Raw genomic sequence first — 12,495 nt, 5'->3', positions numbered from 1 at the left:
AGGGTGCTCAGGCAGACAGTCTGGCAGCTGTGTGGGTCTCCACACTGAGGTGGTCCTCTGTGACCGCTCCTACATGGAGAAGTAGGTTTCATATGGAGGATTGAATCAGTGTACGTAGCCTGATAGTAAACAGCACAATTGAAAGTGACCATGGAAATTATAAATAATATGGGTACCTTTTTTTTTATTTGAAGTTCTCCTCTGTCTCGAATGATATTTGGACACCTACAAATATAATACATGTTTCAGTTATGCAGTATTGAAAGTGTGAACAGTGCTTTGGTGATGCAAGTAAATATTCAAACCATTTTCTGATGTCAACACATTTTCCTTTAAGCCTTAGCATCACAACAAGCCATAAAGCCGTCCAGTCAGTCACACAACTTTCACTGTAACTCATGCTCTACATCAAAGCACCACTTAGACTTTGAGGACTCTACAGTTACCCATCCATCGGCGATCAACCCACCTTAAGCTTCTGGCTCTTTCACTGCCGAGATCCCCAGTCTGCTCTCTTCTCCCTCCAGCAGCTTCCTGTAGACAGCTATCTCGGTATCCAGCTTCAGCTTGATGTGCAGCAGCTCCTGGTAGTCAGCCAGGTACTTGCCCATCTCCAGCTTGGTCTCGCAGAGTTGGTTTTCCAGCTGGGCAATGATGCCCTCCAGGCCTCCAACCTTATCCATGTGGGCCATCTCCATGTCCTCCAGCTGCTGCTCCAGGGCCATGTTGCGTGCCCTCAGCCCATCAATCTGGTTCTGGAGGTCTGTCACCTGGTTGTGGAAAGTGGTGATCTCTTCTTTAATCGACTTCATCTGCTCTTCTTTCTTGCCGGCAACCTCTTTGAGGGTTTCGAACTTGCCCTTGTACCACTTCTCGGCTCCCTGTACGTTTTTGGCCGCCACAGTCTCAATCTCGACACGCATGTTGCGCAGATATGCGGCCAGGTCTGGGCGGTCACCGTCAATCTCCGCAGTCACCTTGGAGTCCTCGATCTGCTTCATGAGGTCGGCGACTTCCTCGTCGTGAAGCTTCTTGAGGAACTCGATCTCGGCCACCAGCTGTTCGACACGCTTTTCGAGCTCCGCCTTCTGCAGGGTGGCATTGTCTACGTCTTGACGGAACTCCCTCAGGATCATCTCTGCCTCCTCTGGAGATGGATAAATGCGGGAGATGAGTAGATGTTTTAAAACATTACAACAATGTTATTATAGTATTGCGATCAGGTTCTCTTGGTGTATGTAGACAAAACGTTGGCTGATCATACACCCCTACGAGTACAAGCAATCTCAATCAACCAACGGTATGTCTAGAAACATTGTGTAGTCAAATTTGGCATTTCGATTATTCAAGGAATAAAATTATAACTAGAAATCCTGTGTTCTTCATGGAAATGTGGTTTATATCATACAATAATGTCAATATAGAAGACGATCGAGATCAGTAGATCTCCCTAGCCAGTGATCAGTGTGGGACTGGTACCATACCTTTCAGTGCCAGCTCCTCTTCCAGTTTCAGCCTCCACACCTCCACCTCCTCCTCAATGTATCCCCTCTCGATATCAGCAGCTCCCTTCTCATTGGTCAAAGCTTCAATCAGCTCCCTCATCTCCTTGAACTTGAGTTTGTACTCTTCTCCGATGCCGGTGGGGCCTCCCTTGAAGCGGCCCTGTAGGGCGGCGAGCTCTGCAGTCAGCTGGGCGTTCCTCTGTTCAAGGGCCTGAACCTTCTCGATGTAGCCGGCGAACCTCACGTTCAGCACCTGCATCTCCTCCTTCTCGTTGGCATGCTGCTGGTGTATCTCTGTGCCGATTTCCACGGCGGAGGACAAGTTGCCGCCCTGGTACCCGGACCGTCCACGATTGTTGTACGAGGAACCGCGACACCGGGAGGGAGAGGGGCTCTGGACCCGCATACTGTTACGAGAGCCACTCACCTGCAGTGACTGGGATTTCTGGGAATAGGAAGCTCCTCTCATGTTTGCTTCTCAGTGTGTTACAAAGTGTGTTCTAGAATCAGATTTTGTTTCTTGAGTATAGTTCCAGTTCCACCAAAAGGATTTGAAGGCCTCTTGTGTTCTCTTTCTTTGCTGGCTGGCTCACCTTGCTACTGTACTGACAGTCTCTCAGATCGACCCGTGTCTTTTATAGGGCCACAAAGAATGTCTCGGACTCCCTTGAAACTCTCGCAGGGTTTTGACATGTTTTAAATGTGGATCATCACTCTCTTCCAAAGACCTGCAGCACAACAGTCTTCATTAGCTGGCTAGCATTGCATTGTTAGTAGCAGTGACGGGTGGAGTTTGTGCGGCCCACGCCTCCGTGTGAAATAGTGATATGAGGATGTATGCCCGCTATTTTTCACTCTTACTTAGGGCACCGCTAGGGACTCGGGAGGGTATGGAGGCCATCGAGCACATTGGGAAACACTGACGAAGTGAATGTGCTTTGGCAACAGATTTTCCTGTAAGACTTTCCGACAGCTCCTCGGTAGCCTCCCTCACACAATCAAGATGTCAGACACCATTGCAGTGGAGACATTCTTTGAACAATAAACCATCTCCAAGAATAACAAGATACTTCCTAATGCTGGGAACGGTGTTAAGGAGAGCATTAGGGTAGTGCTTCATTTGAGTCTCCATGTAGTCTCAGGATAATGTGTTATGACAAATAGGATTTTAATGATAGTAAATCTATTCCTTGATATTTTAGATTGTTGCCTCTATTTGTGCACAGTAAGAAAAGGCTATATTAGAACTATGGACAACCACTATTTGTCAGTAAAATTGTCTAAAGCACATGTAACTGCGCACTATTGAAAAATTTGGAGATGTTTAAAAGTCGTAATCTGAACTGTCAAAAATGGAAATCTGCATTTCATAAGACTTGGTTTCTTTTAGTTTTTACAGTTCGCTCGCACACTCGAATCACGAAAACCCCTCCTTTCATGACATTTTTACTCGTCTCTTCATTCACGGACATAAGATGACTTCAGTTGGCCGAATGGTGAAGTGATACTCTTGCATTAGCGATGTATTACATAGCTAGACGTGTGCTGTGTCTATGTGGGCGTATCTGTGTCTGTGTGATTCCTCCAGCCCAAGTTGTCAGTCCCCTGTGAGGGCTCTACGTTCATGGATATAAGATGACATGTCTTCACCAAATGAGGCATTAATACATTGATATACCACATGTTTAGTAGTGAGTCATGATTAGCTTGCTGCTGGCATTAGTGTGATGTGGGTGTATCTTGTATGCTGCCTCCATGCCTCCATACTCATTCCATTGTGAAGGCCTCAATCTTTGGTCTTCTCTTGACCAGAGAGAGGGTGAATACATACCTCATGTTCAGTCGATAGCAATGATGATTGGCTATCTAGCTGTGTGTGTATTTGTACACCTCCAGCCCAGGTCAGACTCATTCCCATGCTAAGGCTTCTACATTCATGGATATAAGATTGAAGTAATGCCTTAATATACCACATATTTTAATAGTGATTCATGATTAGCTAGCTGCTAACATTAGTGTGCTGTGTGTGTGGGTCTATCTCTGTACAATATCTATCTGTTTTAATGCCTCCAGCCCCAGTCAGCCTCATTCCCCTGTGAGGGCATTGGCATTGAGCAGGTTCAATCTCTAGGGTGCTTGTTAATTGGCTCGGGCCTCTGCTGTGACACGAGTCATGGAGGCATTTTTAGTAATTTAGCAGACACTCTTATCCAGAGCGACTTAGAGTAGTGAGTGCAAACACTTTCATACTATTCCCTATGTGGTGTGCACTACTACATACTATTCGATATGTAGTACACTACTTTTGACCAGAGACCTATGGGTTTCCCATTGCGGGCCCTGGACAAAAGTGCACTATGAAGAGAATAGTGCCATTTGGGATGCGGACGACTGACTCATCCCCGCCAAAAGGATATATGGGAGTGGCACTAGGATCTCCAGCAACAGTGTTAACTTTTTGGTTTCTCTAGAGTATACTGCATGGAGCCCAGGGTCATGATGAAGTGGGGAAGAGGATACATTTTTTTTTAAAACAACGAGCATAAACGGCAGGCGGAGTGATGATAACGCATTCCAGATTTACAATAAGTCACTCAAGTTTGTGGTCTAACCTCCACTGGAAACTGATAGTTGACTGACTGTGTTTTCTGTGACTTTAGAGGGGGTTGTTAGAGGTGGTTGAAGTGCCCTGTTCCCCTTTTGACTCCAGGATTAAGTGACAGTGGCAGAAGGGTGTGGGAAAAAACATTTGTCGCTAGATATGGCAATCTGTGTCAATATGATAATATGCAGTGACAACAGTGCATTGCTATCTGTGGTCACAATAAGACTGACATTTTAGGGAAACTACTTTGACCTTGTAATGATTTTTATATATTTGTCAATAAAAAAACAATGTGGACAGGCAAGTCATGTTCATTTTTCGTTGTGTGAGTATCTCCTAGATAAAAATCTAGAAAAGGCATCTTGTCTAATCTTATTTATCATGCCTGTGTCTCTGTTGATTTAAGATGCCTTTGGCACTCATCTACAAACAGAGAGCTGATATGACTACACACACAGCTAACACACACACACAGGTAGTGTCTATGGGGACTGTCAATGCCTTCCGTCCTATTTCCATCTCTCAGCCACGACCATGTCACCTGTCTTGCTGAGGATCTGATATAATGAAAATAACTTGTTGCCTTAAAGACCCAGATAAGTCAAAAACTAGATTTTCATGTGTTTTATATAAATTCAGTGGCCAGTTTATTATGTACACCCATCTAGTACTGTTTCAACCCCCTCCCACCCTTTGCCTCCAGAACAGCCTGAATTCTTCAGGGCATTTTATTTTTTTATTTAACCTTTATTTAACTAGGCACAAGGCATGGAAAGGTTGCTCAATTGGTATCAAGGGACCTAATGTGTGCCAGGAAAGCATTCCACACACCATTAAACCACCCCCACCAGCCTGTACTATTGACATCAGGCAGGATGGGGCCATGGACTCATGCTGCTTTCTCCAAATCCTGACAGCATTCAGCATGACGCAACAGGAACCGGGTTTCGTCGGACCAGGGGATGTTTTTCCACTCCTCAATAGTCCAGTGTTGGTGATCGCGTGCTCACTGGAGCCGCGTATTCTTCTTTAGCGCTGATGGGAGTGGAACCCTGTCTGGTTGGCCCATCCATGACAAGGACAATCGAGTTGTGCGTTCTAAGATGTCGTTCTGCACACCACTGTTGTACTGTGCCGTCATTTTCCTGTTTGTGGCCCGCCTGTTAGCTTGCACGATTCTTGCCATTCTCCTTTGTCGCACCATTATCGGTAAACCCTAGACTCTGTCGTGTGAAACCCCCAGGGGCCTCATTGATCAATATTGCATCGGAACTATTCTAAAATAGTACTTACGAATGGAATTTAGAATGGTGTACGCATAGAAAAGTGTGTTGGATAAATCAATCACACAAGCATCTGGTAGGCGATAACCATTGATAAATACCAATTGTACTCAGCCTCAGTGCTCATATGGTCACAACCATCCCTTTAAGGCCCTTGGGGAATCTGCAACGCCGTACCGTGAATTACGACGGCGCAACCAAAAAAAGCAAAGAAAAAAAACTTTTACGAGACTGGAATAGAGGTGCCAGTGTCAGAGATGGAGTACAACCTGAAGGTTTTTATTTGGCTCGCTCAGGTGTGGCTTGACAAGTACAAATAAAAAATATAGCTTCACAGAGAGGACCATTAAAGTTACTTTAGCAATGGCAAATATAACCTATGTCAAATAAAGTAGACAACAATCACCAATAAGCCACTATCCTCAACAGCTCCCTCCTGTAGGCGTAAAGGCCAACATTGCTGTTCTGCAGAATGAAGGCGTTGTGTGTTCCACCCGGCCACCACATTCAGCAGCGTCTTTTGCACATCACATACAGTGCATTCTGAAACTATTCAGACCCCTTGACTTTTTCTACATTTTGTTTGTTTCTACAGCCTTATTATTAAATAAAAAAAATGCCTCATCAATCTACACACAAAACCTCATAATGACAAAGCGAAAACAGGTTTTTAGACAATTTTGCAGATTTATTCCAAATAGAAAACATACCATATTTGCATAAGCATTCCGACCCTTTGTTATGAGACTCGAAGTTGCGCTCAGGTGCATCCTGTTTCCATTGATCATCCTCAAGGTGTTTCTACAACTTGATTGGAGTCCACCTGTGGTAAATTCAATTGATTGGACATGAATTGGTAAGGCACACAACTATCTACATAAGGTCCCACAGTTGACAGTGCATGTCAGAGCAAAAACCAAGCCATATGGTCGACGGAATTGTCCATAGAGCTCAGAGAAGGGATTGTGTCGAGGCACAGATCTGGGGAAAGGTACCAAAACATTTCTGCAGCATTGAAGGTCCCCAAGAACACAGTGACCTCCATCATTCTTAAGTGGAAGAAGTTTGGAACCACCAAGACTCTTCCCAAAGCTGGCCGCCCGGGCAAACTGAGCAAGAGGGGGAGAAGGGTCTTGGTCAGGGAGGTGACCAAGAACCTGATGGTCACTCTGACAGAGCTCCAGAGTTCCTCTGGGAGAACCTTCCAAAAGGACAACCATCTCTGGAGCACTCCTCTAATCGGGCGTTTATGGTAGAATGGCCAGACGGAAGCTCCTCCTCAGTAAAAGGCACATGACAGCCCACTTGGAGTTTGCCAAAAAGCACCTAAAAGACTCTCAGACCATGAGAAACAAGATTCTCTGGTCTGATGAAACCAAGATTGAACTCTTTAGCCTGAATGCCAAGCGTCACGTCTGAAGGAAACCTGACACCATCCCTACGGTGAAGCATGGTGGTGGAAGCATCATGCTGTGGGGATGTTTTTCAGCGGCAGGGACTGGGAGACTAGTCAGGATCGAGAGAAAGATGAACGGAGCAAAGTACAGAGAGATCCCTGATGAAAACCTGCTCCAGAGCGATCAGGACCTCAGACTGGGACGAAAGGTCACCTTCCAACAGGACAACGACCCTAAGCACACAGCCAAGCAGCCAAGACAAGTCAGGAGTGACTTCTGGACAAGTCTCTGAATGTCCTTGAGTGGCCCAGGCAGAAAGTACATATTGGTTCGTCATGTCTTTTCCTAAAACAACTCTTACAGGATTTTTGTGAGGATTTAACACCTATCTTAAAAAGGCTAAAACATGTCATTCAGGTGCAGATCTGAGTGCAATCCTCCCTCGGATTTTTAGCAACAGGCTCTTTTCAGCAACTCAATGATTTTTTATTAAAACTTTTTTTTTTACATTGTTTTTAAACTGATATGTGACATGTATTAATGCCAAAATACCATGCAAAACAGGCAACCCCAACAAATTGAAAAATGTTGTGGCTCAAAACAGGTGGGTCTCTGCATCTTTACTAAATTGTAGACATATTAGTTACCACACCCAGTCTCGGGGATGGCTAACTCTAGATGGAAAGACCTGTGTGTTGTCCTTGTTAATGCAGACAGAAAGAACTCCAACTTCTTAATCATAGCCTCAATTTTGTCCCGTACATTGAATATAGTTGCGGAGAGTCCCTGTAATCCTAGATTCAGATCATTCAGGTGAGAAAAAAACATCACCCAGAGGCCAGTCGTGTGAGAAACTTGTCATCATGCAAGCGGTCAGACAAGTGAAATTTATGGTCAGTAAACTTTAAGCTCGTCTCTCAATTTAAAAAAAAAATGTCAATACTTTGCCCCCTGATAACCAGCACACTTCTGTATGTTGTCAAAGCATTGCATGGTTGCTGCATATGTCATTGCATAATGCAGAAAATACACGAGAGTTCAGGAGCCTTGCTTTAACAAAGTTAACCATTTTCACTGTAGTGTTCAAAACGTCTTTCAAGCTGTCAGGCATTGGCAGCAAGAGGCAGCAAGAGCCTCTCTTTGGATGCTGCAGTGTACCCAAGTGGCGTCGGGAGCAACTGCTTGCACGCGCGCACGTTACCACTCCACTATGTCTCCCTGTCATGGCTTTTGCGCCGTCAGTAGAGATACCAACATGAGCAGTAGCTACATTTGGCTACATACGGACCGTTAGTGGAATTCCCGCGAGAGAGTAACGGTTAATGTGATTGGATGTTAATTATTTGACTAGGCTACCTGTATTTGACATTGTGTTGTTATTTCGCTGAACACTAGATGATTCAATTTTATTTTTGGCAGTAAAACGAGGCTACTCAGGCAAGAAAAACACCTCACCCACATGTATAGCCCCATTGGAAAATATAAATGGACTGTTTGAAAATGTGAAGAAGAAAAAAATCTACAACAATTTAAAAAAGAATAAAAAATGAATATATATATATGTATTTAAAAGTGAAAACAATTTTTATTTGGCGTACCCCCGACGGCATTGCGCGTACCCCTGGGAGTACGCGCAATGCCGTCGGGGTTACCCCAGTTTGGGAATAACTGCTCTAGGGCAATTCAGAAAACTGACTGTGGACATTATTACTGATGAATGTGATGTTCTGGTGCCTCTAGGGCAATTCAGAAAACTGATTGTGGACATTATTACTGATGAATGTGATGTTCTGGTGCCTCTAGGGCAATTCAGAAAACTGATTGAGGACATTACTACTGATAAATGTGTTGTTCTGGTGTCTCTAGGGCAATTCAGAAAACTGATTGTGGACATTATTACTGATGAATGTGATGTTCTGGTGCCTCTAGGGCAATTCAGAAAACTGATTGAGGACATTATTACTGATGAATGTGATGTTCTGGTGCCTCTAGGGCAATTCAGAAAACTGATTGAGGACATTACTACTGATGAATGTGATGTTCTGGTGTCTCTAGGGCAATTCAGAAAACTGATTGTGGACATTATTACTGATGAATGTGATGTTCTGGTGCCTCTAGGGCAATTCAGAAAACTGATTGAGGACATTATTACTGATGAATGTGATGTTCTGGTGTCTCTAGGGCAATTCAGAAAACTGATTGTGGACATTATTACTGATGAATGGGATGTTGTGGTGCCTCTAGGGCAATTCAGAAAACTGATTGAGGACATTATTACTGATGAATGTGATGTTCTGGTGTCTCTAGGGCAATTCAGAAAACTGATTGAGGACATTACTACTGATGAATGTGATGTTCTGGTGTCTCTAGGGCAATTCAGAAAACTGACTGTGGACATTATTACTGATGAATGTGATGTTCTGGTGTCTCTAGGGCAATTCAGAAAACTGATTGAGGACATTACTACTGATGAATGTGATGTTCTGGTGTCTCTAGGGCAATTCAGAAAACTGATTGAGGACATTACTACTGATGAATGTGTTATTTTTTTATGACCATGTTTTTCTTTCTGCTTGCATTTTGTATTTATATTTTTTTATAAATCACCATCCCAAAACGAGTTAAACTATGTGAACAGAAAAGGCTTCCACTCTTAGTGTGCAGGTGATAAGTTATGTGATGTGCAAAAAAAAAGCTGCTGAATGAAGTGGCCATGTGGAACGCAGGACTCGTTCATTCGCTGTTCTGCAAGACCTAGAGGGAGCTGTTGAGGATGGATGTCTTATTGGTTTGTTGCCTACTCTTTTGCCATTGCTAGAGCCACTTGAATTGTCCTAGTGGTCCTCTTTTTGTAGCTGTTTTCATTTTTAACTGGTCAAGCCACATGAGCGAGCCGAATAAAACCTTTGACTATGTATTTCAGTCTCTTTTGCACCATTGTAGGCTATTTTATGGTATGGCGTTGTATATTCCCCACATGCTTTAAAGGGATGATTCTGACCATATTGTGCTTAATTAGGGGCGTTTCTAAATGCAAATAGCCAAAGTCGTGCATGAGCACTGAGGCTGAGTGTATATTTCCACAATTGTTGGAATAAAACTGTGAAATTGTTTTAAAAAATGTGTTAATGCTCTTTTAGTGTTACAACTGTTTGAAAAGACCACCTGAGACTTCTGCCTGTTTTGGTGGGATGGAGTTTTGGCCTGCCTGGTAACATCACCAGGTGGTAAATTAGTTAATAGACCAATAAGTGTTCCAAACCAATGCCATTAAAAGCGAGTTTTCTCCTCCCCACTTAAGACCACTCCTAGAAAGTCCGAGCAACATTCTTGCTTGAGAAATTGCTCTTTGCTAAGAAGCTATTTTGGTTTATTGTTGACCATTTTAATTGAACGCAATCACAGTAAGGTACTTAATTGTTGCCGAGAAATGCTTTGATAGAGATAAAAACAGCTGCGTTTGATTTTTAAAGAAAAATACCACTCAAAAATGAAATGTTGGTTTTTGCTTCATTAGTCCACTGTTGATGCAGTCCCAAAATGTTTTGCATGTCAGCAATCAAGTTTTCAAGATATAGAACTTTCAAGTCGGTGTTGGAAAAGACTGAGGTTGGCTCTGCTGTTACATACTAATACTGTACTTTTACAATGAGCAAGCAGGCAAAACATAGAAATAGAATCCCTAGAATGGATTTCCTCAATACAGATCAGCCATATTGTGTGTACCCATGAATTTCCCAGTCACATAGCCTTGTGGAGAGGTTCTAACTACTTTGTAGGCCTTCTATTTCTGAGGCAAACACACATGTTGTGAATAGATGTAATAAGACAAACTAAGAAATACAGACATTTTATACTTTATTCAACATTTAAATAATGTAACTAAACTCCTTGTCACAGTTAGTTGAATGTTTTGGTTCCATGCTGGTGTGTTTCAAACCACCTGGTATTTTACTCATCTGCAGAGTGAGAACATAAAAATACAAGTTTATAAATTCACAAATACCGCATATAGCACAGCAGTAGTCCACCGCAAAAACACACAAAAATAAAGTATACTTCCTTTCAAATTCATATAGTTAATTGTTATAGACACTTATGTGCTTTTTCATAAGTTGTAATACAGTGTACTCCGCATATAGTGATCGCATCTGTGCAGGACTGTCAGCGGTTTATCACAGTATACTAAACTCAGCAAAAAAAGAAACATCCCTTTTTCAGGACCTTGTCTTTCAAAGATAATTAATAAAAATCCAAATAACTTCACAGATCTTCATTGTAAAGGGTTTAAACACTGTTTCCCATGCTTGTTCAATAAACCATAAACAATTAATGAACATGCACCTGTGGAACGGTCGTTAAGACACTAACAGCTTACAGACGGTAGGCAATTAAGGTCACAGTTATGAAAACTTAGGACACTAAAGAGGCCTTTCTACTGACTCTGAAAACCACCAAAAGAAAGGTCCCAGGGTCCCTGCTCATCTGCAGGCATGCTGCAAGGAGGCATGAGGACTGCAGATGTGGCAAGGACAATAAATGCAATGTCCGTACTGTGAGACGCCTAAGACAGCACTACAGGGAGACAGGACGGACAGCTGATCGTCCTCGCAGTGGCAGACCACGTGTAACAACATCTGCACAGGCTCCGAACATCACACCTGCGGGACAGTTACAGGATGGCAACAACAACTGCCCGAGTTACACCAGGAACGCACAATCCCTCCATCAGTGCTCAGACTCTCCACAATAGGCTGAGAGAGGCTGGACTGAGGGCTTATAGACCTGTTGTAAGGCAGGTCCTCACCAGACATCACCGGCAACAATGTCGCCTATGGGCACAAACCCACCGTCGCTGGACCAGACAGGACTGGCAAAAAGTGCTCTTCACTGACGAGTCGCGGTTTTGTGGTTGGTTGGATTCGCGTTTATCATCAAAGGAATGAGCGTTACACTGAGGCCTGTACTCTGGAGCGGGATCGATTTGGAGGTGGAGCGTCCGTCATGGTCTGGGGAGTGTGTCACAGCATCATCGGACTGAGCTTGTTGTCATTGCAGGAAAGACATCCTCTGCTGTGCGTTACAGAGAAGACATCCTCCTCCCTCATGTGGTACCCTTCCTGCAGGCTCATCCTGACATGACCCTCCAGTATGACAATGCCACCAGCCATACTGCTCGTTCTGTGCGTGATTTCCTGCAAGACAGGAATGTCAATGTTCTGCCATGGCCAGCGAAGAGCCCGGATCTCAATCCCATTGAGCACGTCTGGGACCTCTTGGATCGGAGGGTGAGGGCTAGGGCCATTCCCCCCAGAAATGTCCAGGAATTGCAGGTGCCTTGGTGTAAGAGTGGGGTAACATCTCACAGCAAGAACTGGCAAATCTGGTGCAGTCCATGAGGAGGAGATGCACTGCAGTACTTAATGCAGCTGGTGGCCACACCAGATACTGACTGTTACTTTTGATTTTGACCCCCCCTTTGTTCAGGGACACATTATTCAATTTCTGTTAGTCACATGTCTGTGGAACTTGTTCAGTTTATGTCTCAGTTGTTGAATCTTGTTATGTTCATACAAATATTTACACATGTTAAGTTTGTTGAAAATAAACGCAGTTGACAGTGAGAGGAAAATCTTTTTTTGCTGAGTGTATAACTAGGGTGTCCAATCAAAAACCCATCTTTTGACCAATGGGTAAAAATCATG

At 43.6% G+C, this 12,495-nt stretch overlaps 1 protein-coding gene across 1 annotated transcript; it reads right to left on the bottom strand.

Moving 5' to 3' along the window:
* Positions 1-470: 470 nt before the first annotated feature.
* Positions 471-1,974, bottom strand: LOC120025638 (vimentin-like). The gene is made up of 2 exons (XM_038970183.1): positions 1,485-1,974; positions 471-1,147 (listed from the first exon to the last, which is right to left on the bottom strand). The coding sequence occupies exons 1-2, from the start codon at positions 1,972-1,974 to the stop codon at positions 471-473; spliced, it is 1,167 nt and encodes a 388-aa protein (XP_038826111.1).
* Positions 1,975-12,495: the final 10,521 nt, after the last annotated feature.

Source organism: Salvelinus namaycush, chromosome 31 (assembly GCF_016432855.1).
Source record: "Salvelinus namaycush isolate Seneca chromosome 31, SaNama_1.0, whole genome shotgun sequence".
Lineage (NCBI taxonomy): Eukaryota > Metazoa > Chordata > Actinopteri > Salmoniformes > Salmonidae > Salvelinus > Salvelinus namaycush.
Note: the sequence above shows the minus strand (reverse complement) of the source record. Positions and strands in the feature narration are given on the sequence as shown.